Raw genomic sequence first — 27,583 nt, forward strand, 5'->3', positions numbered from 1 at the left:
TCCTGAGGTTAAAGAAAAGAGCTGAGGACTGCAGTCTGTGATGCATATCCTCTCCTGACCACCTTCCTGGGGTGAGGTAAATCAACTTACCTTTATCTTACAAATTCATATAATTTCCCCACAGACTTAAGCACAGTGTCCCTCTCTTTATGTAGCAGGATCACAGCAAAAATACTTCATTATACAGAAGAGGATACAGATGTGACTTGGCAGCACCGCGACCACAAACTCAACCTAATTTCTCTCTGGATGATATTTTTCATCTTTGAAATAGTTGGGAGGCATTAAAGACGACATAAAGTTTGGCTCCAGTGCCTTTATTAGTAAAGTGCTCAGCCTCTAAGTACATTCTTATTTACTAACATGCAATACTAAAAACAACCAAATTTCTGGCCTAGCAATAGCATGAATGAAGACATGGCAACAGTATTCTCATAGAAAAAAAAATTACAACGTGAATTCAAGTATACACACAGAACTTCAAGTAATGCACACATATTCTTATAAACACAAAATACTATTTTTTTCAAGTTGCAAACTCAGAATAAAACAGTTGTGGCACATTCTTTGACATGAGTTAGCAGAGGAGTAAGCCTAGTGGTTTCTAATGTAGCCGGGTCTTTTAAAGTACATTCTATAGGTTTTCAATAAAAGTAGTCCAACTGGAAATATAGGTCCTGTACAGTTGTGTGTATCCACTGAATTCATAAAGCAGGTATAATTAAAAAATGCTATGAGCTGTGGCGCACCTTTCTCATAAAGGTAGCTTTAAACCGAAGTGACCCGAAATCTGCTTCACAGATCATTTACACTGGATTTATATACAGAATCATTTTGGAATCAGATAAGCACATTGCACTGAACTGCTTTAAAGGAAAAAGTTAGACATTTTGGGGAATATATTTGCTATCAGCTCGAGACAGATGAAAAGATCAATACCTCTGTCTGTATGCTAAATATGAAGGTACAGCCAGGAGACACTTATTAGCCGAGGTCAAAGCTGTAATAACTGATTTCTTTGGCCACTTAGGGGTAACATAAACAAGTTGTGAACACAGCACTGACAAGAATGAACCTGATGAATTCAAATCCGATATTCACTCTCTTTTGGCACTGTTTTTGGCCTCTACAAACTACTGAGGGATATATCTGGCTCTTAAACTATCAAATGCTCCTCTGTGTTCAGCAGCTAGTCGCTAACTATGTCCTTCTTCTTCATTTGGTGTTGAGTAGGTAATGTACAGTGGGCCACAGATAGCCCAAATCTGTCTAAAGGTAACCAAAGATGCCTACAGAAATTGTAAAAATGACAGTTAACATTTTCAAACCATTTCTCCATAAAAAAAACAACAACATGTTTTTACACTATTGTAATGGGGCTTAAGCAAAAAGCTCACTAAATGACAACATATAAGCTGACAATTAGTACGCTTTAGAGGTTTTGGTCTTGCAACTTTTCTCCTGTTTCCAGTCTTTATGATAAGCTAAGCTAACTGCCTCCTAGCATGAACTTAAAATTTAACCCAAGAGTGATATTAAGCTTCTTGCAAAACAAACACGTGTATTTCCCAAAATGTCAAACTACTCCTTAAACTTCGGATCTCCGGTCATTTCAGCGGGACGGCGGCTCTAACACTCAAGCAATTGTTCACACGATACAAAATTACTGGTAATCTCTATATGCATAGATGGCGGTTGGACAAGAGAGGAATTCTGATGGACTTGAGCTACCTATGACGCAGTAGTCAGTGGGTCCTGCTTTTCAGGATGGCAAAACAAAAAGCTCTGTTGCTCAAAAAACAGAAGAGAATGAAGCAATTACACATATCAAAGACGAAAAACTCATCCCTGGACCGGCACCACATATTCCACCAAGATGAAACACAATCCCATGCCTCCCCAGTCTGATCCCAGAATCTTTTGTTGTCAGGAGAGAGCTGTCCCTGCAGATTTTCAGGCCAGCAGCTGTGACTCGGCTCTCTGCGTGGGGTCAGACAGTTCTACCAGATGTACCCGCCGTCGTCTGCCTCGCCCTCCTCCTCTTCCTCCTCTTCTGCCTCCTCTCCATTGTCCTCTGCCTCCTTCTCCTCTTCATCCTCCCATCCCACCCCACTCCCAAAATCTCCAGAATATCCTGCCACTTCATCTGGAAAAGGAAAAACACACAAGGAAGGATTTTGCATTAACGCCTGACAGATAATCCAATAAATCGAATCAGAAATGTGAAGATTTGCCTTTTTTATTGGTATTTATCAATGCAAATTGAAAATCTTTGGGTTTGGGACTGTTAGTGAGACAAAACAATTAATTTGGAAGACACCTAGGGGTTTGAGAACCTATTTTCTGGCATTTTATAGATTAAACGATTAACTGATTAACCAAAACTATAACTGAGAGCAATAAGCAGTTCTTTAAGTCCTGTTCATAATACTAAAATCCAGCTTGGGGTTTTCAATTGGTGGAACTGTTATTTCTCCTATTTGTGTCCTAAAACCTTTAAAATGTTATTTAAACAGGGAAAAACACCTGCAGATGTAGTAAAAATACTACAACCTGTTATCTAAATAAATGTAAAAAAATAAAAGGCAGATCAGTGCACTAAAATCAGGACAATAGGACTGATAAATATTTTCATGTTCTGCCTAAGTATGACTTCAAGGACTCAATTACAGATGATTACATCAAGAGAAGGACATTTTCGTCTGTTTGCCAAATGCCCCCCTCTTACCGCAATCAGGGTTGCCATGGATTCTGGTGCCCATCATCTCGCCACCATGCTGGTCGACGCACCAGCACTCCCCTCGGTTCTGGTCACACTGCACCTTCCTGTAGTAGCCGTCCTCATCGCAGTTGGGAATGTACATACCTGCAAGGTCGTGCACATACCGAGTTGTTAAAATATTTATACCCTTAGTACACTGTCTCAGCTGCCTCATGCTGATGTCTGCGATGAATTCTGCATAAATGAGAATGCCAGCACGCCTTAGTGAACCTGTAATAAGCCCATCAGTCAGGGTAGAGAGGCAGATTTTCGGCAGAGGTATTCTCATTCAAAAATCCGCCTCTCTACAGAGAAAGCTTCCCTGTTTGTTTTACACAAGCATGCATACTGGTGGATGTGATTCCGTACAGTATGTTGGCATGGTGTGTGTTTCCTTGTGCTGCGAGAGTGGCATGTAAAAATGTAGTGACAGCCCCGGTGACAGAGCTCCACTGTTTCAGCCTCCCTCAGGACTCTCTTGTCAAACTCAAAGCGAAGTTCTCTAACGAGCAACGAAAACTAGAGGAAACACATGCAATGAGACGAGTAGGCTTCAGAAGGCTGAAAAGCAGCTGTGCAGCATGTTGCTCATGTTGGGTAGGTATTGTTGAGTATCTCGGGGAGCCAAACAGGCGCATTAGCATTGCTCTTTCCCAAAGGCAGCAATGCCCCCTAATCCACCCCCCGCCCCAGCCTGATTAGTGCCTAATCCTAGGCGTGTGCTTGTGATCTCCTAAATGAGCCTCCTCCAGCTTCTCGTCCGCTACACCCAGTGCCTGGTTACGTAAGCGCATGCTGGAGACCTGGAGCAAGGGCAGGGGGACCATGTGGCTTTGAATGGAAGTGAGACGGTGGTGATTTCCTGTATGGAAGGTGTTTCTATGCAGGTGCAGCGTTTGTGCAATCTTCGGTCAAATAAATCCCTAACTTCACAGTAATCTTACAATGGATGCATTTACCGGGCTTCTTCTTGGCTGCTTCCTGCACTTGGATCCTCTCCAGCTCAGCGAGGCACGGCGGCTCTGTGAGAATCAAACAAGAAAAGCGATGACAGACAAAAATCTAAAACTGCTCTCCCTAAACTTTATCTCAGTCAATGTTCTTCGTAATTACACTTTTTTGTCATACTGATTTGAAGTCTTAAACTTCATTCCCTCAGCGCACGATCGATTGTCGAGCTCAGGTGCTCAGGTGAAAGAACATATGGACGTAGTTTGAGAAGGATGAAGAAATGCACTTCTAGAACAGACAGAAATAGAAACAAAGAAGAGAAAGACACCTCGTATTGATCCCTAATCAATAAACCTTCCTCAGTATTTGTAGATTTTCACACAAAAATGTGTCTGTCTTCACAACATTTCTACTGTGTACTTTGTTTGCACAAAACTAGATGATATCATTCTTTATTATTACTTAACAGCTCAGTGTGAAGTAGTTTATGAATATCACCAGCTAGTAATGAAAAATTGATTACTGAGCCAGTGCAATCTACTGCATGCAGGTTAAATGCCCAATCAATGGGATAATTGGCATTCAAATGAGGTTGCTGCTACAAATATCCTGCATTTGTTTAGTAAAGGTCAAACAGTCGGATGTTGCAAATGTGCACAACTGAAATAGCACAGTGAACGTAGATTATCAGCAAGATAATATTCTTAAGGACACCTGATCATTTTACATTCTTCAACATGATAGCTACACATAAAATGTCAGGAACGCGGCTTCAAAAGGGAACTTCATTTCTAAATAAATAATTCAAGCACACCAGGGGGTTTCAGATTAATTCTGTGATAATTTTCCTGACATTTCTCTCATCCCAGCTCACGGTGTCACCATGTAACTCTGGTAATCTGCTTTAAACTTCTATGCAGCCAAAAAAGAGAAACATTTAATTTCATTAACCATAAAAGAGGACTTTGATATCAATTGAAGATCTCTGTCAAAATAATTACATCATATTAAATCAGACCTTCAACCATGTTTCAATATTTAATAATAATTAAAACACCTACAGCACTAAGATGTGGGAACACAGCATGACATCAGAAAGTACTAAGAGCACCGGATGCCATCTGCAATAGTGTACTGACAAAAACAAACAATAAAAACATAGGTACATTGGTAAAAACTGATGTGCAATTACCCGCACACATAGATTTAGAGCTTCTTTTCAACCTCAGCACCCACAGGAGCAGGTTGACTGAACACTTTGATGCCTTTTTATTGGACCTCGGTGCTAATCACAGATTGTGAAAAGGGAATGCCGTGTTCAAGCATAGTTCACAAATGTACCAGGTATCATTTGATGCAGGACACAATTGGTCAGACCAAATAAATGGAAGCATGCGGTGAAAGTGAATGAAAAATACCTGGCTAAGACCTCTGTCCATGAACTCTTCTTGCTGTTGCTTGTCAGAACACAGAATCAGAGTACTATAAAAATTGAATCATTGCAGATGGAGCTCCTCTGTGTTGTGACCAGAAAGTCATTGGTGCCTGCTGTGGCGGCAACCAAAGAAAACAGTGGAAAATAACAGCAGTGAAAGCAGCAGCCATCAAGCTTAGGAAGGAGCCTTTTCAGGCTTGGTAAGTCCAGGGGAACCCTAAATCGGGTAAGGACTGCAGCATGTTGGCGAGATAAAACTCAAATATGGGTAGAGTTGAGTAAGGTCATAAAGAAAGACTTTCACATTGCCAGAAAGTGATTCTGGCAAACTGTCAGATGACTCAGATAAAAGAGGCGCTGCCCAGATTGTTCTCAGCAGGGGAGAGAACCGCTGATCATGTCTGGGAATATTGTCAGACCAGGAGAGGCGGTGAAAGATGAACGTTTGGAGAATTCAAGAATGATCGGTACGAACTGCTGAAGGGGAGAGGAGAGAGGAGAAGCAGACAACCTGAATGTGGTCTGAAGATGTTGATTAGGCTGGAAAAACCTGCTTTCACACTAGGTTAATAAGCTTATTGGCTTTCTTGCAAGGAGCTCAATACCACTTTCATACCTGCGTGATAAATATGGAGTAATTTAGCTTATTAAAAAACTAGCAGGTGGGACAGAGCTTGTCCAAAGAAATACCAGCAGCTCTGAAATTCATCTCATTGACAAGGCCAGATCTAGGCCGAACTCAGCCTGGTTTTCTTGCCAGATGTAGCTCATGGTACCCCAAGGCTAAGTCAGCTAATAGGAGCACTCACTGCATGACTAACTGAGCTAACTTGCTAATGGTAGCTACAGTTAGCAGTAACTTTAGCAACAAGTACAGCTATATGTCCATCAAGAATCTCTGTAAATCACTTTGATACTGTAGTCAAAATGTCCTCATAACATTTAATGATATCTTAATGAAAAGTTGAAATTGTACCACCGTAGGTGAGATCAAGTTAATTATTCGTGACTCCGTCATAAAATCATTTGACAGTGTCTTAAAACTTAATGACATCTTTATGACAGGTCCAAATTGTACCACGGTAGTTGAGTCAAGGAAAAGATTCATGGCACAGTTATTAGGGTTTCATGACAGCAAAAGTAAAAACCAACCACACATAAAAGTTTAATAATAATTTTAACACATCAAGTTAACAGTTCCTCTAAGTTTGATAACCAGGCTTGCTAGGGAATATCAAATTGCCATAACAAAGACATCTGAAACCTTATCAACTTTGCATTAAAAATTACATGATTGACTGAATGTTACTTAATGACATCAGTCACAAAAATTCAAAAACTGTTTAATATTCATGTCAGGTGTGATGTCATGGCAATGATGGTGTCATGTAAGTCTTATAGATTCCCACCCCCAATATTTCCTAAAATTTAAAAGTTCCTTTGACCGTACTGTGAGTTCTCTGGGGTTGGGGTACAAATACATGAATACAGTTTATGTGTATTCCACTGTTTACAAACCATCCACAGCATCCACAACAGTCTTGTTTTGCCAGTCAGTGACAGCACAGAGGTTGGAACAGAGTTTGCACACCCCCTATTTCTCTGTGATGGGCCTTTACTAATATTTCACCTATTTAGAGACATGACTCAAAACAGACTCCACTTTCTATGCTTCTCCAGTGGAGAGCCCTTCACTCACTTTCTCTCCAGAAGCAGAGGCACCACTCCGCCGTGGAGACCTTCCCATCCTTGTAGCTGTCACAGGAGTTGAAGAAGGGCCGGATGCAGACCTCATACTTGTCCAGGTTAATAGCAGCCAGCTCAGCCTGATCCAGGTACAGATCGCTGTTGGTGTCCAGCTTTGAGAACATCCAGCCAATGGAGTCTTTGCAGCTGGCTACAAGGCTCCTGTCCAGTGCTGTCAGAAATAATTTGCAGAGTACTTCAGTTTCTTTTGGTTGATGCTACTTTTCTTTGCTTAAATAATTGAATTGTAAATTTGGAGACAGCAGACAGTAAGTAAGCTGCTTTGTCAGTTTCTAACCTGATGCGGCGCTGACTCTGAGCTTGCCAGTGTTATTCTGCTTTGCATTTCCATGAAGGAGCTGGAACCAATCTCTCAGGCGGTCGCCCAGGTCTGCTAGGTCTTGGCCAGTACAGCTCTCTGTGAAGGCAAAGAAGGGAATCCAAGGACTCACAACCCTGGCAGACACTGAACAGCAAGCTGCCTGACCTTTCCAAAAGACACTGATGAACTGTTTCATATTGCTCTTACTGATGTACAGTGAACAGAATGAAAGGTGCAGGCTGAGCCTCACTGTAAAGCTGCTGAGGTGTACAGTCACATTTTCATGCTGTCATTAATCTGCTAATCAAAGAAAACGTTATTTCGCAATTAACCGCTGCAGCAAATTCCTGTTCTCCGATAGAAATCTACTTTCAGTTTCAGGCTAAGCACTTATTCCAAGGTGCAGATGAAAAGCAGGAGTAACATTTCATCCATTTGATCCATTGGCATTTTTACATGCCCAAGAGCCTGGACAATCAATACTGTTTGACTGCAAAGACAGATAGTGTACACTCTAAATAATTAATCACCACATGATTGAAAGAGCAGTTTAACCACATGGGGGGTATTTGGATAACAGTAATCTCTGAAATTGGTGAATATTGATCCTAAACGTCCAACATTGGGTTGATTGGTTCTGAGAGAAGCCTGGAGTCCTGTTCTACTGACAGCGTGCTTTGCGTGGTCACATATGCATCATAACTTTCTTTTTTTGAAACCTTGACTCATGAAAGGGATGACAGCGATGCAGACAGGGAGGTGTGAATCCCAATATTAGGATGCATGAATATATGAAGGAGGTGAAGAAAAGGCACTTGCCACGTTTGGTTTCAGTATTTGTGCTGGCAATGGAGGCTGTGGCACAGGGGCAAAAGCCAGTACACATGACGCTCAGGTCCTTGCCTGTAAGACAGGCCTGCTGCTCCAGCTTACACTGTAAGGAAGGAGTGAGAGAGAGATGTAGTTAAAATATTTATGGGGGTGACCGCAGGAAAAAGAGATTGCTCATTCAGATGAGACACTGCACTTAGAGAAAGGCAGCAAAAATGAGCTGTCATTTTCTGCTACCTTTTCATGCAAGGTCAAAATTAAAAACTATACATAAATCAATAAAGAGTCCTGGCAGTGGCCGGTGTACGTGATGCCACTCAAAAGCACGTCAGTCATTAATCATACAGCCACGTTGAGGCGGTGCACTTGTCCTCCCGCGAGCAGTGATGAACTATGCTGCCCTGCTGTGCCCACGTATATGTCAGCGCAGCAGGAAACAGCACTTGACTGGACTCCGCTCATTATTTAAAATGATGACACGGGCACTTTCACTTTCCATTTCTTTTTTTCAGGGCTTTTATGGTGGCAGAATCCAGTATTAAAGCAAAGGAAAAATTAACTAAGTGAGTCATTTCAGAAAGAAATCCTGGTGCAAAATATTTTCTTTTACCTCAGAAGCGTAGTTGTGTCCATCAGAGCCACACACAGGTGAGGACGCTGTTACAGGACAAGGCTTGCAGCTGCTTTCCTGGGTCTCCAGCTGTCCAGACTGTTTGACTCTGGACACAAAAGAAATAAAAGGGAAAGTTGAAACTCACTAAAATTTTCTCATTTACCTCTACATCCAGCAGAGTGTCTGAGCAGCTATCTGACCATGCATATAGTTTTATTTTCCCAGGTTTTCAGGCTGTATCTCCCCTAGATGCTCCAGAAACCAGATGCAAATTGATTTTTTTAATGGTGCTCACAGTATTTAACAAGACAACATGTAAACAAGAGTCCACAGACATGCTAGCAGCTCTGTGAGACCAGACTTGGGTAGTGTTGCTTTGAGCTAAATCTGTAGACTAACATGCTCCTAAACCCATCCTAAACATCAGCAAGTATAATGTTCAGCATATTAACCATCCTAATTTAGCATGCTAGCATATTAACATTTGCTAAATAGCTACAAAAGGTAAAGCTCACGTAGACGGGAATGTATTTAGGTTTGCTGGTCAGGACCAAAGTATTGGACAAAGTAGAATTTTGACGATGCTGGCGCTATAGAAGAAAAGTCAGGGATCACCAAAGTTATTACAATTAATCACGAGGGAGGCACGAATGAATTTCATAGTAATAAGTCAAGACATTAAAAAACAAAAATGTCATCTAGCACTAGAGAAAGGGGATCATCAAAGTTAGGAGGCTTCATCCATTATAGGGGATAATGAATGTCTCTACAAAATGTCATGGCAACCTGTCAGATAGCTGTTCAAATACTGAAGTCAAAGTCAGAGACCGACTGACCAACATTGTCTTCCAGAGGTTCACAGGAATATAATGGCTGAAAACTCAAAAGTACCATCCCAAACACAGTGACAGCGGTGACTATTTCTTCTGTAGAAAGCATCTGAAGAGAAAGCACTTGACAGACAGCTCTGTGAATTTTCCAGAGTGAGATAATGCCAGTCTGTCTGTCTGTCTGTCTGTCTTCCACACTGGTCGAATGAACTCCAGACGCAGGACAGCACAGTCACCGCTTCTGCTGCAGGCTGAAAATAACCTCTTCAGACGACAGCTTGACACCACACTTACTTATATCCCATCTCTTCAAAAGCAAACAAACAAAACAACGAGCACCGCAGCACTGAACGTGCTTTTAGTTGCTTGTTTGTTGAGTGGTACATTTCTGAGCCTCCAATCCAGATCTTGTTCCTGTCAAGTTTGAATGCACTTATCGCAAGTTGGTTTGGACAAAAGAATCTACAAAATAAATGTAATGTAACAGGAAACTGTTTGGGGAAGACGCCTTGCTGTTGAATTTTTGAAGCAACATTCACTTTCATTGTGGCAACAGAAACCTCAGAGGAACAGATCTACAATCCCGGGTAAATAAAAATAAAACTGTTTTCTTAATACTCGGATGCAACGCTTCATGAAATACCTCTCGCTCGCATTCCTCTCACACGGCGATTGACTTCATGTTCAGTGAGCAGGAGCATTAGGCTCGCCTTCTGAGGCTGCTACTTAATGACAGTAAGATGGTTTGGTGTGCTCGCGTTCGTGCTTATTACCCATTATTCGACGCAGTCTCTCTCTCATCTCTGGAGTGACTCTGTAAATGAAGCACTTTATTGAAAAAGATAAATGCCTGTCGCAGCAGATAGACTTCGCAGGTAGTAATAATTCACTCCATTAATTCTTTTCAGACTGCAACCCTGCTCATTTGTTTTTCAGTCAAAGTGGAATGAATGTGTGAAGGAATAGATAAATACCATTCAGAGAGGTTTATTTCAGAAAACTAAAGGGTCTTTGTCAAGTCAGGACTGTTTAAAATACCATGAATGTCAAGGTATTTTTGATAGGCTTCTGTTGTCATGGTTTTGAGCCTGCCCTTCTTTCTCCTCTGCTTCTACTTACACTGAATAACATATGCCATGTTTCCTAAAACGGCCCTGTTATCGACATGGAGAGTCACGCAGACAGCTTCTCAAATGGTCTGACGTGTAAGAACGCCACCGAAAAGTGACGGACAGTAAGGTGGATCTTGTCTTGTTTCCTTGATTCCTTGAAAAAGCTTTCATTAAAATAACTTTAATTACTTCCATGGGTTTTAAAAAACATATGTCATAACACATGAGGAGTTTCCAACCTGACCCAGTCACCTGACCGTGTTTACATTCATTTAGAGTGGGATGAAGTAACTTTTGAAAATAAAAATCTAAAAACTTATTATGAAAAGCTGAATTTATAAACTTTAGAAAACACACTGTTACTCACTGATACACCCAGGTGTTTGGCTGCGTCAGGCTCACTTGGTCTGGTATGACCAGCAGCTTATGGTAGGCCAGCTAATGAAGCTAAACAGAGTTATTGTTGTGTAAATGACATTACTGAGTCAGGTTTATGACTCTTCTCCTCCTGCGCTGCTGTTACACTACATTTTACCATTATCCTCTTACTGTCACTTGCCGCTACATTAGCTGTCATTTCAAGTAAAAGACTGACTCAAAATAAAAGTTTCTCAGACTGCACGTATTGCCTGAATGTTCCAGTCTTCTTAATGTCTCTTACCTGTCCAAAAGAATCACTGTCTGTTTTCTGACTACTTCCTGTCTCAGCCATTTAGACAACACAACTGTAAACTCGAATTTAGACCAAACAAAGGCAGTTTTACCTCATTAGAAAATAAAATAAAAAAAAACAAAACAACTTTCATCATCATCTTTCTATGGCTGTTTAAAACCCCCCATATTTCACCAGGCCCACTGATATGAATGGATTTACAGGCCGTATGATATGACATGAACATGATGTCTGATTTATCTGATCAACCCCCACTTTCAGCTTTGGACAGATTGTAAATAAACTATACAAAAGACATTGTAATGAAAAACAGGATGAACTGATCAAAGCCTCTTCAGCCAGTTTCATACTGTATGTTGTGTTGAAATGCGTGTGAATCTGTTGCTTACTTCTACTGACTTACTTTCTCACTGAGCTGAAAAGGCTTGCACTTTCATCTGTTGACATTTGACTTGATGATGTTAATTTTAGTCTGTCTTAACCGCATAAATGTACAAGTTCACAAACTGAAGATCCATGTACTCTTAAGTAATTAAAGTAATGGTGGCTTCATTATAAATTGAAACTGAGTCACGGGGGATTCATAATACATTATGCATCAGAGTAGATCATGATGAGTCATGTATTAGTCAAGCATTAATTAACGATATGTGCCCTTGACATTAAGTGTTACCCATTAAACTAGGATCTCTTTCCCGTGTGTCTGAGGGGAGCATAATTATTATGGTTTTAATTGAAGCCACATATAAGGATGGTCGGCGGAAGTAAATAACGGTCTTAAAGATTTTAATATTATGAGAAACTGCAAACCTGGTTTTGATGTGTAATCAGTGTTGAATAATGAACATTGCAATTTAAATACCACTTAATTCATAACATTGAAACATACTATATAGACAAAAGTATTGGGACACGTTTAGAGACATTGCATTTTAAATACATATCCAGCTTTGCAGCTACAACAGCTTCCACTCTTCTGGGAATACCTTCCACAAGAGTTTGGAGTATTTTTGTGGGATATTTTGTCCATTCATGCAGTAGAGCATTTGGGAGATCAGACACTGATGTTGGACCAAAAGGCCTGGCTCGCAATCTATGTTCAGATTCATCCCAAAGGTGTTGGATGGGGTTGGGGTCAGGGCTCTGTGTGGGCCAGTCAAGTTCTTCCACACCAAACTCATCCAACCATGTCCTTATGGAGCTTTGCTTTGTGCACTGGGGCTCAGTCATGCTGGAATAGAAAAGGCCCTTCAACAAACTGTTGGAAGTTGGAAGCATAGCATTGTCCAAAATGTCTCGGAATGCTGAAGCATTAAGATTTCCCTTCACTGCATTTCACCCCATAGCACACCTGAATTCAATGATAAAGAGCTGTGTCCCAATACTTTAATTTATATAGTGTATTCTGTTGCTTAAAAAACAAAACATTTCTGCCCATTATTTACTGTCTAGTGTTCAGTTTCACCACTCTCCATCCACGCAGTTAATTAGTCATTGCACAGCATGAGTGTTCAGCTGAAATTACGTCAGTCCTGAGTCATGACACTCTCTGGCCCTCTTACTGAGTTTAATCAATAGCTCTCCAACCCGACACTGAAAGGCTTTTAACTGATGCACAGCCAACAGCTGTTGACACCAACGTCTGTCGCGTCCATGCAGAAATCTCCCTAACAGTGGCAACACAAAATAAGTCTCCCCCTGACTTTAGCACTGAATTCACCACCTACCTGTGCTCCAGTTTCTTGCGATTGACACACATGGCCCTCTGGTAGCCCTGAGCGACACACACCTTATGGCGGCTGCACTTCACATTCTGGCATGGGTCCTTGGTGGTGTCTACGGCTGCAAACACAAAACAACAACACTGAGAATCCAGACACGTCAATCACAGCTGAGGTGTTTTGTTCTAATTCTTTATTTCAGTCGCCTCCAGGAGCAAAACACAAACTTTTCCTCTCTCTCTCTCTTTTTTTTTTTTAAAGAAAAATTGTTTTATTTGACAAGGAGCATGTGTTCAACAGACTGACAGAAAGTACTCACTTCCTCCCCTAAAAAAAACACCAGCAAAACAGCTATTTTGTGTGCTGTATAATCAGGTTCTGCATATTTACATGGTTTAAAATTATTTTCCAACCTCATAAAACTCTTTCACACAAGCATATGCAATAAAAATCATGAAATGTGTAATGAAAAATTTTCTGGCAGCGTGCACAAATGAGCCCATTGATTTTATAGTCAGCACTGCTGAAAACATGGACGCCTCGCTGTCATTAGCGAGGCAGCCTGTCGTCAATAGTACTGCCTGCAGTCTCCGACGGCTGTCTCTGATTGCGAAAAACCCTGACAGCACTGATTGAGCATCTCTTTCTCTCTGCTTGTCACATCTCACTTCCCCCACGTCAACTTATCACCGTCTCTCCCGTCTTGCCTTTTCTCCCTCTCACACACAAACACACACACACACTCCATCTTTGTCTCCACTGTTCCTTGTCTTTCTTCCCTCCTTGCTCCCTCCCTCCCTCCTCAGCATCTCTCTCTATCTTTGGAGAGTTGAACTATTCAGTGCCAAGCTCTTTTCCACTGATAGACTGAGATGGAAATAGCACCATGTCCTCCACCTCTCCCCAGCCTGTGGTCAATGCCATCCGAAACCGGATGTCACATTGTCCCAGTCCATTTACCGCCGCCTTGCTAGAGAGGCCTTGGGAAACTAAAGGCTGAGATAAATTTAAGAGTGAGTGGCAAGTGGCGGTCGGGGAGAGAAATTTAAGCTGTGAAATCCTGAGTCAGCTTTGAGCAGCTGCTTTGTAGTCAACACGGTCAACAGACGATATGGCTGCCAGCCAGATCGCTGCAAATCTTGAGACTAGGTGATACTCTGTAGCTACAGCACGGAGTTATGTGGGAAGAGTTGACTTTTATGGATGACACGACAACTGTGAGGGAATCCAAATACATACTGGTAGGAGACCGTGTGCCTGTGGTGTTTTTGTTCTGTAAGAGCAGACAGGAAGCTGGTGACTGAAGTTCATACAAATCCAAAGTCCTGCATCACTTCCAAGTTAGCTTGTCATCCACCAGCCTTGCATTTTTATTATGAGACAAGCTTCTAAGATCCCTAGAGCCATTTATGATCTCACCACTCTATATTTTATAGAAATGTTTAATTACTACATGGACTTTTTATGGCACTTATTTGCTTTTTCAATGGGTTTCCCTCATCATACCAACATCAATGAACTCGAAACAGCTCATGAGACATACATTTTATGATTTTGAGGTACCACATCTGACATTTGAATCAACCTTTCTGGTGAAGTGAGTTTGCTTCAGCTCTTCAGATTAATCTCTTTTAGTGCTAGTTTCCACTCAGTATCTGCACAATTTATACATTAAAAAGTAGTCAAATTTGTCCTGCCTCACTCACATTTACTCTCTAATGCTTTTTCAATAGATTTCTCAAAACCACAGAGACATCAGACCAAAGGTTTAATTGCCTCCCATGTTATGTGAGTGCTGAAACTCCTCTCCTAACATTTTCCTATTCCCAAAGAGGAAGAGAAGAGAGGAGTAAGGCAGCCTCTGTAACCTGGTGGAAATATTGGATTTAAATGTTAGTTTTGCCCCGAGAAAACATTTTATCATTCAGGGCAGACATAAGATCTGTGGGATCAAGAAAATATCTTTGAAGAGGGAACCAACAGCTGGATAACAGGTACAAAAAATATAACGTGATTTGATTCGTGATTTCCTTTCAGTCCCGAGGTCACAGGTTTACAGAGTTCAGCTCAGGTTGGTTAGAAAAACTTCTCAAAGAGTTATTCTTCACTACATGGAGGGAGGAAAAACAGCAGCACGGGCTTCTGTTGGCTGATTGATTCGAAGAGGCTCCGTTGGGTAAGATCAGGTAGCATCCTATAAAAGAACTCCATGCCTCATCACTGCTGCACAGGGTGTGTATGCTGTCACCTCTAAGTGTCAGGGCCAGCAGGATTAGCACATTTGGTGCAGTTACTCTCAAACACTGTAAGATGCTTTAACAATATTTTCTGTTGAAATGAAGAAAACGCTGGCGGGTTCATCACGTGATTGTCCATCGGGGTGAGTATTTTGGAGCACACATGCATTTTCAGTTAATAAATCAACACATTTCAGTTTTAATCTTTCTCATTTTATTTATGATTTGCTGAAGTTTGTCCAAAAGGATGAAACATGATAATGGGTGTATTTGCGCTCAGAATTAATGAGCAAGTATGATAGTAGTTGCAACATGAGCAGAAAATCCCATTATTATCTTCAAAATGGAACTTGTATATATAATTTGTACAGTTGTTCCAGAAATGCCCGACCCATCCTAACAGCAGGCAGTAAATAGTCAAGCTGATTACTTAAATATCCCTATTCCACTTCTCAGGAAGGAATATACAAGATGTAACATTTAGGTTCAGCAGAGAAGCTCAGAGACAGACAACTGGATTCGGGCAGAGCTGAATGAAAACTGAAAGCCTCATCCCATCTAAAATATTTTTTGACCGCTTGACTTTTATTCACTTGATCTTTTCCAACAGGTATTCTGCTCTGTAATGATTTACCCCTGGACTGCACTGCTGATGGTACATTTGTCTGCCATTTGTCATTTGATTTAATACATAAAACCTCCAAAAAGTCCCCCTATAAACTGTCACCATGCATATCATTCTGACTATTTCTTCACAATAAAGAAAGTAAAGCTGTTTCACAGTTTCTGTATGCCTCAATAGATCACAACAGTTATTTTTTAGTGGCACTCATCACTCCTAAGGCTTCTGATTTATCTTACAGAGACTGTCAGGGTATATTTTGTTGGTGGTTGCCATCAGAATATGAGGCTTAACATTGTAGTAAAGGAAAAGGTTCCACTTATGGACTATGAACTTTAATAGAGGAAGGGAGTTTTATTTTTTTAGTGGCATAATATACCTGAAACTATTGCCACTCTCTTCTGTGCCATTTTATTATTCTTAGGCCACTGAACAGTTGCTCTACCTGCTGTCCACTCACATAGAAGCCACAGCTACAGACTGTGCAGTGAGCCGTGCACTGCACAGTCTGGATGCATAAGGAAGAATCAGATAAAACCAGAAAGCACTCAGAGAGCACACACAGGTACTAAGGCTGCAATCCTCTCTATGTGTTAGTTAAATAATAGAAAATATGGATACTCATATTGAGATAAAACCATACATTTCATGCATAGCTGATGGTTACCAATTTTTCCCAGAACATCTCATTTTCCTCCAGGATTATCATAGCTTTGCATTGATGAATATAAATGTGAGATAATTCCAACTGTATCACACTTCCAGCCTTAAATTGCTGCAGCTCCACCTGCTGATGAGACGTCATCAAATTTTGCAGGATTGTTGATTGTAAACTACATTTGGTTTTAACGTTGATAAATGCAAGCTTTTGTGGTGTATGTGAAAAAGGCCACGCCTACAAGACAGAAATACTGGAGAAAAATAAATAAAACAAACAAAAAACCACTCAATATTAATAGCTGTATTTGTTGAAAGGGAGTTGAACTTTGTGAGGTTTGGTGGAAAATAGTATTGCAAAAACAAAACAGACTGTTTTGTGTGTGTGGTGCAATTAGCATTAGCTAATAAGCAATCATTAGGAGCAATACTTCTGGCCACCTGGTGTTCTGACTCTCATTTTAGCTCCGTTTTTTGGCCTGCATCATTTCCTGAGGGGATATTTGGATATTAAATTGTCCAATATGTTCACCAGCTAGCTGTTAACTTTGTTTGCCCAACATTTGTTGCTGCACAGGCAGTCTACGTTGGGTTTATCATAGCTCTTCATTATAACAACCTGTTTCCTCCTGACTCAAGTAGGCGAAACAAAATCATTCCGTTTTGTACAGAAGAAGAACATGGTGCACCAAATGCGCCTTTTTGTGGGAACCTGAAGCATATAGCCTGAAGCAGAAAGCCTCTTTTAACAAATATCGCTGATAACCATCGTCATGGTACTGGTTATCTCCGACTGGGGTTTTAGGTTTTGTCAAGCCAGCTCACAATGCCTGGTTATATCAAACTTCCTTCTCTCTGGTGAGAGCGAACCAAAACAATAAAGTGGGCTTCCAAATGGAAACAATGAGCAATAAAGCATGGACTATTTCCCAAGTCATGTCTGAAATTGATTCATCTTAATCTAAGAAACGCAGAATAATAAAGAAATGTTTTTTAGTGAAGATTTAGAAAGGTTTCTAAACATCCACATGTTTGTATTGCTGAATGTGTGATGTAAACAATCATGTTAACTGGTTTATGGCCTAACCTTTTATTAAATCTGATGTTTTCAATCATGCCAACACACATTGCTTTATTTACTGTTCCCATAGAAACACAGCTTGGTGTTTCCAGTAGAGTTTCAGATGTGCAACTCTCTCTCATTGCTCCCATGTTCAGCATTTAAGAGCACCTTCAAGTCTGCCTTCAAGCAACAGCTTATAACCAGACACATCCCTCACAAAATATTCTTATACAACTCCTACATACTGAAAATTAAATAGAAACACAAGATTTAATTTGCATCAAAGATGAAGTGTGTTTATCACCCCGCCTGCTTGAGAACTGAGGATTCAGCACAGGGCCAGTACGTGTAAGGGCCATTATGGGTTTTAAATCCTCCTGAAATCATTTCAGCAGAGGCGATGGGCCTGCACTGAGCCTGTGACCAACCTCTCTGAGATCACTGTTATTATTACACTGCGATCGACAACAAAGAACATGGCTGTTGTCTCAGCCACGATCAACTTCCGCTCTGCTGAACATGAAGCCTTGCAGTTAGACAGGGTACTCCATCAAAGGCCTTCATCAGCCATTTGCTTTATATTCAAATTGTCAGAGTGTCTATTTAATAAAATACTTTAGATTTTCTGGACAAAACCAAGGAAAAGGATTGTTATTGGGCTGCCAAGAAACAGTAGCACCAGTCTGAAAACCAAAATATAAATATTAAAAGCATATTTTTTAAAAAAGAGAGCAATCAGCCCATTTTACAGCTTTAAGAAAATTAGACTCAACTGGATTGGCAATTGCCATCATTTTAGAAAATAGGCAATTACTCTTGGGTTTATTTAGTGTTCGCTGTATTAAAATAGCCTGAGACAAAATCACCTCTAATTCCTTTTAGAACACATTATGTCTGAATAATTTCCCAAAGTTGTAGTAGAAATGGAAGTACAATCACAAAGCTCAATTATACTCTTGGCATAAAAGAAGTTTTCTTTCTTTTTTCCTTTTTTTTTTCAAAAAAATGAATGAATGAAGGACTGAATAAAGGATGTCAAGGTCAAACGTGGCAGGCCCTCTGTTAAGTCAGAGCAGCAGGCACCTTATTGTTTTGAAATGGCCTTCATTTACAGAGCAGACTCTGCAGAGTCGAGCTGATGTCTTTATCAGCTCACTAAAAAAGCACCAGAGGTGTCTGAAGCCTCCTTTTAGCTCTTTTGTTCTATCCGGGGCTTGCAGGTACACCATGTCGGAGTTTCTGCTGTCTTGTTTAATTTGCAATGAAAAGCACCCTGATCAATTAGGTCTGCAGAATTAGTCCCGGTGGGAGCTGGGACAGGGATGAAATCAATGGTATTCAAACGAACATCGCCCACACTATGGCAAACGAGGCATTTTTTAGAGACTACATTAGTTATTCTCCCTGTTGTAAGAACAGATGACTGGGATAACATCTGGAGCAGCTTCATCTCACATCTTTCTTCTTTGATGCGAGTCTTTTAAGTGAGGCAGTGTGGGTGGAGTGCTACACCCGACCTCCCACTCACCTCGCATCAGGAACACACTCCTGATCCTAAGGGCCTGCTCATTTGGCTACAACATATATGAATAGAACTTCTCATAACATGACCTGTGACATTATTCATAATTCACTTCATTACCTCCACCACAGGCAGTGTAGCGTTTGATTAGCTTAATCCGCAGTTCAGTTGCTCAAAGTCTACCAACACATGCGACTCATAACAAAATAACATGACCGAGGTCCACGCTGATGCTGCACAATGTGGTTTTGAATCTATTTTGCCAAACATACCAAGTCGATACTCGTATATATGGTATAATTTCTTGGGAAATAATGAAGAAAATACCTTTTAATGGAGAGAAACACTTAAATGTATGCGACTTACAGTTATCAAATATCGCTATATTGTAGCTCGAATTGGACTTGATGTGAAGTCCTCGGTTCACCACCAGAAGCAACCCCCTTTCACGTTCAAATTTTCACGTGATCCATCTTTTACAAAAAATACTGATTTTAGACGCTTTAATTCTTAGCTAAGGCTCTTGAACAGCGACCACTAGTGGCAGCTGATTTCCACCAGCAGTCACATTGTGAAAACCGGAGCAGACAACACATTAAAAGACATATTGACTTTTTGTTATGCTTTGAAAATGCACCCTCTAAGTACTTTTTAATAACATTTTCATTCCAGTTGAAAACAGAAAGGCCGTTTGACTGAAATAACACCAAACTGTTCATCTTTTTCACATTGTCTCAATTCTTTCTCCACAGCTGATTTTCTGACAGTAAGATTTTTTTTTTTTCCAACAAAAAACAGACCCCATGGAGGTAAATGGAGCCTGGTGGGAGTTCTGAGTTGAGCCCTCAGCAGCAAAGGCAATTATAGAAGGCTTTTCAAACTAATGGATCCAAGCGTACGCCCAGCCTTTCCTTTCCTGAATCACAACTGTGTTCTCACCTTCAACAAGCTCTGACACCCCCGATCAGCGCTCACCTCACGCTGGATGACCTCAGACAACTGCTGCAATTAAGAGAAGCCAGCGCTTCCGTAATGTGCTCAGCACTGTTTCACTGTCTAAAGCAGATGTATAAAGGCAGACAGCACTTAGCATTGATTATGCCAATCGAATCTGAAATACGGCAGTTTTATTTCTTTACAGAGAAACTGGCCATTTAAGTAAAGCCATTTAAATACTGAAAATCTTTGCAAATAGCCTCTGCAACTTCGAATGAATCCACACAGCCGTGCCCATGACCACTGAAAAAATCTTTTCTACTAAGATGAAATGATTTTATTCTGACTTACTTTCATCAGACCCCATGTTTTCTTCCATGTTTTTGATGTAGTCATCCTGGAAAGGAAATATATTTGCATTAATGGATTTAATAATTCATATTAAGTAACACAATGGAACAAGTGTGCTCTTGCAGTCATGCCTAATGAAAATTCAAAAGAGGATAAATAATGAAGATAACAGACATGCAAAATGCAGAAACCTCGCCACACGCTACGAATAGCAGTTTAAATGTATGATTTTAGCAATTTAAATACATTCAGCTCTTAAGCAAAAATTCATCCGTGTTAGCAAGCAAGCTAACATTACTCAGTCAATATATTTCACGTGCTCTGTATTAACGCTAACTTTCACTTTGGACCTCTTTGCTGTGTTGTAGGTGATGGTTATTTGTGGATGGTTGGCTCTTTAGGGGAGCAAAACACAAGTGAGGCATGTCCTAAATTGGAAAGGCTGTTGGAGTTTCGTAGGCGATACAAAACGATTAATAAATGTTATCTCCATTTTGCATCTTGATTTAGCTCTTTGAGTTAAAATAACTAATAAAAAACCCCTAGAGACAGAAATAAAATTGGTGCTTGCGCAGCTGCCGAATAGTGTAAGATCACATCAAGCTTGTTTACCACTTTTCAGTGCACTTCTAGGCGTGATGCACAGCTACATTTCAGACCTGCTGTCCTCATACGAGCCAGCGAGCAGCCCCAGATCATCAGGCCAGATCCTCTTGGCTGGTCCTCCCTAAAGGATTTGTTCTAGAGGTGACTTTGCCTCTGAGGGGCCGTAGACTCAGTGTGAATGCCCTGAGGAGATCAGCCTGGCTGACTGAGATAGTAACTAGAAAAGACATTTGTACCACAAGGCTTTCTTGTTCTTTGTAGTGTGCAAAGTTTCTTTCTTAGGTTTTTTCTTTGTGAGAAGATTAGTACCGATGTCTGTATGCTAAACAGCCATTGTTTTAGTGTTGTTTTTACACTTTGTTTTTTGTATGGACGGGCTGCTGTGCAGAATTTGTTAGTTTTGTACAGAGTCTGGTTAGCTAAGCTCCTGCTGGCTCTGGCTTCCTGTTTAGAATACAGACATCAGAGTGGTATTGAATTTTTGTTTCAGAGATATTCGAAGGAACTTGCTTCACACAGTCCTCCTCAGCAGGTTGACAGACTGATCAGAATCGTGGAAGGTTTGCACAGCTACGGCTTTGTGACAGTTGAGCTGATGAGGACCATGTGATTCAGCTAAAAGCACCAGAGAACGCTGACAGACGACACTGAGTTTAGATTGTTTCTGTCAGCTTTTGTTTTGTCAACTGCTGTTTCCAAGGCAAAGAATGTTAACTTTTTGACATGTTTAGGCATCAGTCTTATCAAATACCTTGAAGCTAAATAAATAAATCCCATAATTATTATACTACTTTTTGTTTTGTTTTGGGTTTTTTTAGTCATCATTGTGGCTGTGGCTGTAGACGAAGCTTCTAACATGGAGTAAACAGCACACGGTGAGACTCTGCGGGCTTAAATGCATTTCATAAAAGTACTTACGACTATCTTAGGCTTCTGCACTGTTGCAGAGGGAATATTTGCAAACTAACTCTGGTTTTCAGATTGTGTCCCGGGTGGTGTTGTGCTGGAATGATAATAAAAATTCAGTGTCCCCCTGCTGTATCCATTCTGACCCATTTCTCTCTATGTCAGGACAGAGAGGATCAACTATAAAGCGGTTACTACTCGGCATGAGGCCCAGAGAGGACCCTGAGGATCAGGTCTGTTCAGTTTAGCTGCGTCTTATTCTGCTCAGGGGACACAAAGACTGAGCTCTCAAGTTGAGCTGAACAAGTACAGCCGAAGGCATCTTAAATATTGTGTGCAGGGTGAGGAGTTAAAGAGAATTTTTTGGTGATTTCACCGGAGTGAACTGAGTTTTAAAAGATGCTACGTATTTTCTAGAAAGCAGTAGTTTAGTAGTTGTTTATGCTGTTGTTTCGTATGGATTTTTTTCACCTCTGAATCACAGTCAAAGACAAATTTTTAGACAGTGACTTTGTGTTATATGTACTTTTTTAGGTGAGCTCCTACTCATCGGACAGCTGACACCTACAGCCTAACAGAGACATCAAAAGAGCGACAGACAGTGCATTGTACTAATTTACAAAACAGACACTAACCTCGACTTCCTGCAGCAATGCCAAGCAGCAGCAGGGGAGAAAGAAAGAGAGAGCCATTGTTAAAACAGATAAAAAAACACTTTACAGTTTTCATTTTACTCCCATTCAGCATGCAAACAGCGGGTTGGTTTGTTACAGTTATGGCAGCAGTTAAACTGTCAGCCCCTAATGCACGCTGATTGCAAATGCATGCCTTAGTCTCGCTCCTCTCGGGGGACAACATGAGACATTCACGGAGGATTATGAGCGCCTATTAACCGAGGATGATCCGCTGCCACTTCTATGAGCTGGCAGGGGTCCCGATCACTAAAGGCTCATTCTATGGCTGTTTACAAGCAACTGCCAAAACGCCAGACTCCTGCCAGCTCAGAAGTTGTGGATGAGCCATGACATAGCGCATCAGCCTTGGAAAAATACAGGCAAATTGGTGAGAATCTTCAAAGTCAACAGGCAGATGTGATTTAGATGTGATGTGATGTTTTTTTATAGTCGCTGCAGACACGTAGTGCACATTTACTAAGCGTACCATTGACAACACAGACAGATATAGCTCCTGTAAAGCACAACCTTGAGTTAACAGGGGAATGACTGCTCTCCTTTCATTCCATTTCACCGTCTTGGCTTCCGTCCAAGGGCACCACACATCAATACCCACCACAGCCTCTCCCCGTGTGTTTCATCATTCAATGCTCTGCTGTGTTTGAGAGAAATATAGCACTGCAAGGTTTATTTCAGCAGCTCAACCCAGTAAATAAACCTAATTCTTATACACACACACGACCATACCTGTCCACTTAATATATCACAATGAACAATTTACAGGCCGCACAAGGACAAGCCAAAAAGCCAGCGGAAGGCTCTAAAAGGCTAAAGCAAGAATTCATCACCGAGCCACAGCGGGAGTCAAGACTTCACCTCAGAGACTGTTTCTTAGGGGTAAATATTTTCTCTGCAGCAGTTAAAATGTCCAGGTGTTACATAAACGAGAGGCAATATCACAAAACTCAGAATCGTCTGGATTTCTCTGATGGGTCATGCGAGAAGAAGAAAAAAAGAAGACTTGAGATGTGTCATATGCAAACAACCTCGCTGTCAGATAAAATAAATTCTCCTTTTCAGATCTGTGTCTTTGCATGGCATTTTAAAGGTTAGAGCTGTAACACTGAACCTCAGGGTGACACCACAGTATAAGACCATCAAAATAATTGCTCAGCCCTTAAATCAGCCACAGAGACTGCTTTTGCATACACTGGAATAAAAGTGGACTATCATAAAATCCCTTCATCAAAGATACGTGTGCACCATGTCGCTTGTCAGACGCAACGATTGCTGAATTAATTATTCGCAGAGCTTCTGCAATTAATCCAGCTTGTAGTCCTGCAGGGGCCGATGGGAGTCCTCCAGCGTGTCCTAAAGGCTGGAGTGCTTATCTTCTCCCAACAGCAGTGTGACAGCAAGGACACCAGACTGAGCCTGCATTTAGTCCTTCACCAAGGTTGAGAGCTAATGCTGTCCCACTGAATCCCAGCCAGGCTGCTGCTATAGTTCGCAGCAAGCTCAGACAAGAGGGAGGGGAAGAGGAGGAGGGAAAAGATCAGGGAGCAAGGGGGTATGATATTCATGGTGGAGGTCCCTTGAGTTATGTGATTCATATCACATACACCACCTCTTCTGCCATTTGTCAACAAGGCTGTAATGCAGCCGGTGTAAAACAGAGCCAGGAGGCTAATGGAGCTTGACTATCCAGATGCTGCGACTGCTCCTCCCGGACCGCTCGCTGCTATTAGGCTGACAGCGTTTGGCTACAAGCCTGACTGTGCTCCTCGGAGTTGACGTCTATCTCACCTCGACCGTCAGCTCCGTCTGCTGGTGACATAAATACCACAGATAACCCTGAACCACCCGACCCCATCGCCACCCACTGCAACACACACGCACACACACACACACACTCATCCTGAGCGCTTGACACCAGAGTGTTCATACAAATTCCAGCTCTACATGACAACCACAAAGGTAAGCTGAACGTTTGACTCTTCACTGCATATCTGTTTCCTAGCATGGAGTATGTGAGCTAGCCAGTCCAATGGTCAGCATTCTCATAGGAGGAAAAACACTAGATTGCATACTAGAAAAAAATACTGACAGCAATAAAATTTAACATTATGGATGTCAAGGTGACCTTATTACCAGAAGAGAAAGTCCACAGGACAATTCTGCCAAACTCTAAATTACACTTAAAATATAAGCTTTCGACAACGTCTGCATATGCCATGTATGGTATGGCTCAGTAAACCACGGTTAATGTGGTTAAGGTTAGTGATCAACTGCGATGAGGGTTAATAAAAATACAAAAAGTGTGTGATGGGATGCAAACTGGATGTCAATCGTGTTACACATTCATCCACCACCCAGACCTCCACTGCCTCATTTTCTGTCCTGCGACGTAAAGAGAACATTACATCATGCACTGGCACTGAACACTGGCACTGACTGTAAGTCGTGATGTGAGGAATCATGTGCTGTAGACATACAGTGCATCCGGAAAGAATCCCTCAAAATTCTACACAAAATACCCCGTAATGACAAAGTGGCCACTGTGCTCTTTAATGCAGCAGAAATGTTTCTGTACCCTTCCCCAGATCTGTGTCCTGACACAATCCTGTCTCAGAGGTCTACAGACAATTCCTTTGACTTCATAGCTTTGTTTGTGCTCTGACGTGCACTGTCAACTGTGAGGGTTTATATAGACTGGTGTGTGCCTTTCCAAATCATGCCCAATCAACTGAATTTACCACAGGTGGACTCAACTCAGGTTGTAGAAACCTCTGAAGGATGATCAGTGGAAACAGGAGGCACCTGAGCTCAATTTTGAGTGCCATGGCAAAGGGTGTGGACACTTGTTCACATTTCTTGCTTTTCATTTTCAAATAAATTTGCAAAAGATTCAAGCAAACTTGTTTCACTTTATCATTAGGAGGTATTTTGTGTAGAATTTTGAGGGAAAAAATAAATTAAATCCATTTTGGAATGAGACTCTAACATAACAAAATGTGGAAAAAGCGAAGCGGTGTGAATACTTTCGGGGAGGCACTGTATAGTAGGGACACTGAGCAGGGTCTAAGACTCGTATTACATAACTGTAACGTCTCTTGTTTAAACTGGTCAGGGAACATTTATAGCCTATACCTCCTTTTCTCACATTTCATCACCTTTCACCATTTCAAGGTCTTTTTGGCACTTAGGATCATTTATCATTAAGCTGCAGGAGCATTTGTACAATAACATTCTGTAAAATATTTTTATAACAAACAACATCTTCAGTAACAACATCTTGTTTAATACAGAGCAGATGGCCTGAAAAATAGGTCATTTCTGATCATGAATTCAACACAAAGCTAAACCATATCAGCATTAATCTTAAATACAATACAATACTTAATAATTTAACAAAAACAAAAAGGAGTTCAGAATAATTTCTGAGATGTTGCGCACATCCTGTTGATTATTTATGACCATCAGGTAGAACTCCAAGAAGAAAAATTGTGTCTTTTAATATTTATAGGTAAATGAGTCAAGTCTCTTCAGCTTTTGCCTTCAAGTCTCAAATAGGTGGCGTCCCGGGGCAGACAAGTCCAAGTTCCCAGGTCTCAAGTGTACAGCTCTACATTTCAAAACACCTTGTGAAAAACCAACATTTCATTTCTGAATAGGCATCTTCAAATCTCTCTGAGCAACTTAGAAAATTCCTTAGAAAGAAATTCTTTGCAAAAGAATTGCAACAACTGCTGAAACTCAAACACGTGTCTGATTCCTTTATTCTTTGCTATGAAAAAAGTAGCACTCCGAGCTAACATGTTCTGACTAATTTCAGTCATGTTATGAATCTTCACTTATTTAAGTATCTTAAAATATACATAATCACATTTTTTCTAATCTCAGCAAGCAGGATATTATGGCTCATAAACAGCTTAGTAGAAGAAGAAAAATTAGCACTGGATTAGCATCAGAATTAGCAGAGAGGCTACTCAGTGTTGTGTAAGTGGTGTCGAGCCATCTGTAATCTTTACATGTGTATATCCACTATTCACATGCTAGAGGTCAAGTGCAGGTCGTTCTGCATCCTTGACACCTCTGGCAGGGAATACAAACTATGTAGAAATTTAAAAATTAATGGACTATCTATCTATCTATCAATCTATCACAAGTAGAAATGTCAATGAGAAGCTTATGGGCTCTGGGTCTTTGAGCTGAGAGCCGCTGGAGTCCGACCTCACTTCAGCTTGCTGGAATGGAGTAAAAGATATGTCACAGCGGAAATCTGCATCTCCTCACCCCGCTGCAATGATCCATCACGTGCATGCAGCCCATTCGCTCCATGACGGCAGCTCATCTGTCCCTGTAATGTGACAGTACCAGTGCAGCCTGGGTCCTGAAGGATACTTACACTCACAAAGCCACTCCTAAGTTTCAGCACACACACACACAGAATGTGAAATCAAACTGAGGCAGATGCTAGAGAATCCAACACCTCCACACTCAGACGCACACACACCATGTGCACACACCATTTCAGACAATGATCAGAGTCACCTACAGCTGATAAGATGACTTTGAGTACACAACATCGTATTTCCTGATCAAATTCAGAAAGCTTATATGTTTTTTGCTGATTGATTCTTTATTGTGGACATTCTGACTTTTCCTAGTGAATAGGTTATCATTTTGAGAACTATGCTTACTTGCTTTCTGGCAGATAAGGCTGATAGAACTGTCACATCTGTGCAGTAAATATGAAGCTACAAGCAGTAGCCAGTTAGCTAAGCACAAACACTAAAGGAAAGCTGGGGCCGATTCACATCTTTATGCTAAGTAGAGATAACAGGCTGCAAGAATGTGATTAACTTCCCAAGAAGAAGATTTTTCAGTCAGGCCAATGGACCAACACATGATTCCTTTTTGTTGTGGATCTAAATTCAACAGTGCCAACACGTGGCCCTTTATGTCAACATTTTTTGTAATTCCTTAATTGTGAACTGGAGTAAATTCTTCC

The 27,583-nt window shown here is 41.0% G+C and overlaps 1 protein-coding gene across 2 annotated transcripts in view; it reads right to left on the reverse strand.

Annotated features, from left to right (window-relative positions):
• Positions 1-301: 301 nt before the first annotated feature.
• Positions 302-27,583, reverse strand: part of LOC124052919 (testican-2-like) — a 40,196-nt gene continuing 12,914 nt past the window's right edge. The window contains exons 2-11 of one of the 2 annotated variants that reach the window (XM_046377712.1): positions 22,531-22,539; positions 20,384-20,429; positions 13,002-13,116; positions 8,657-8,765; positions 8,035-8,149; positions 7,192-7,311; positions 6,847-7,065; positions 3,721-3,783; positions 2,729-2,866; positions 302-2,146 (exon numbers count right to left, since the gene is read on the reverse strand). In XM_046377712.1, the coding sequence (XP_046233668.1) occupies positions 2,001-2,146; positions 2,729-2,866; positions 3,721-3,783; positions 6,847-7,065; positions 7,192-7,311; positions 8,035-8,149; positions 8,657-8,765; positions 13,002-13,116; positions 20,384-20,429; positions 22,531-22,539 (1,080 nt within the window). In that variant the 3' untranslated portion in view covers positions 302-2,000. Of the gene's footprint in view, positions 2,147-2,728; positions 2,867-3,705; positions 3,784-6,846; positions 7,066-7,191; positions 7,312-8,034; positions 8,150-8,656; positions 8,766-13,001; positions 13,117-20,383; positions 20,430-22,530; positions 22,540-27,583 lie in introns of both variants that reach the window. The other variant, XM_046377711.1, reaches the window with a different exon arrangement.

The sequence above is a fragment of the Scatophagus argus genome, chromosome 21 (assembly GCF_020382885.2).
Source record: "Scatophagus argus isolate fScaArg1 chromosome 21, fScaArg1.pri, whole genome shotgun sequence".
In the NCBI taxonomy this organism is placed as follows: domain Eukaryota; kingdom Metazoa; phylum Chordata; class Actinopteri; family Scatophagidae; genus Scatophagus; species Scatophagus argus.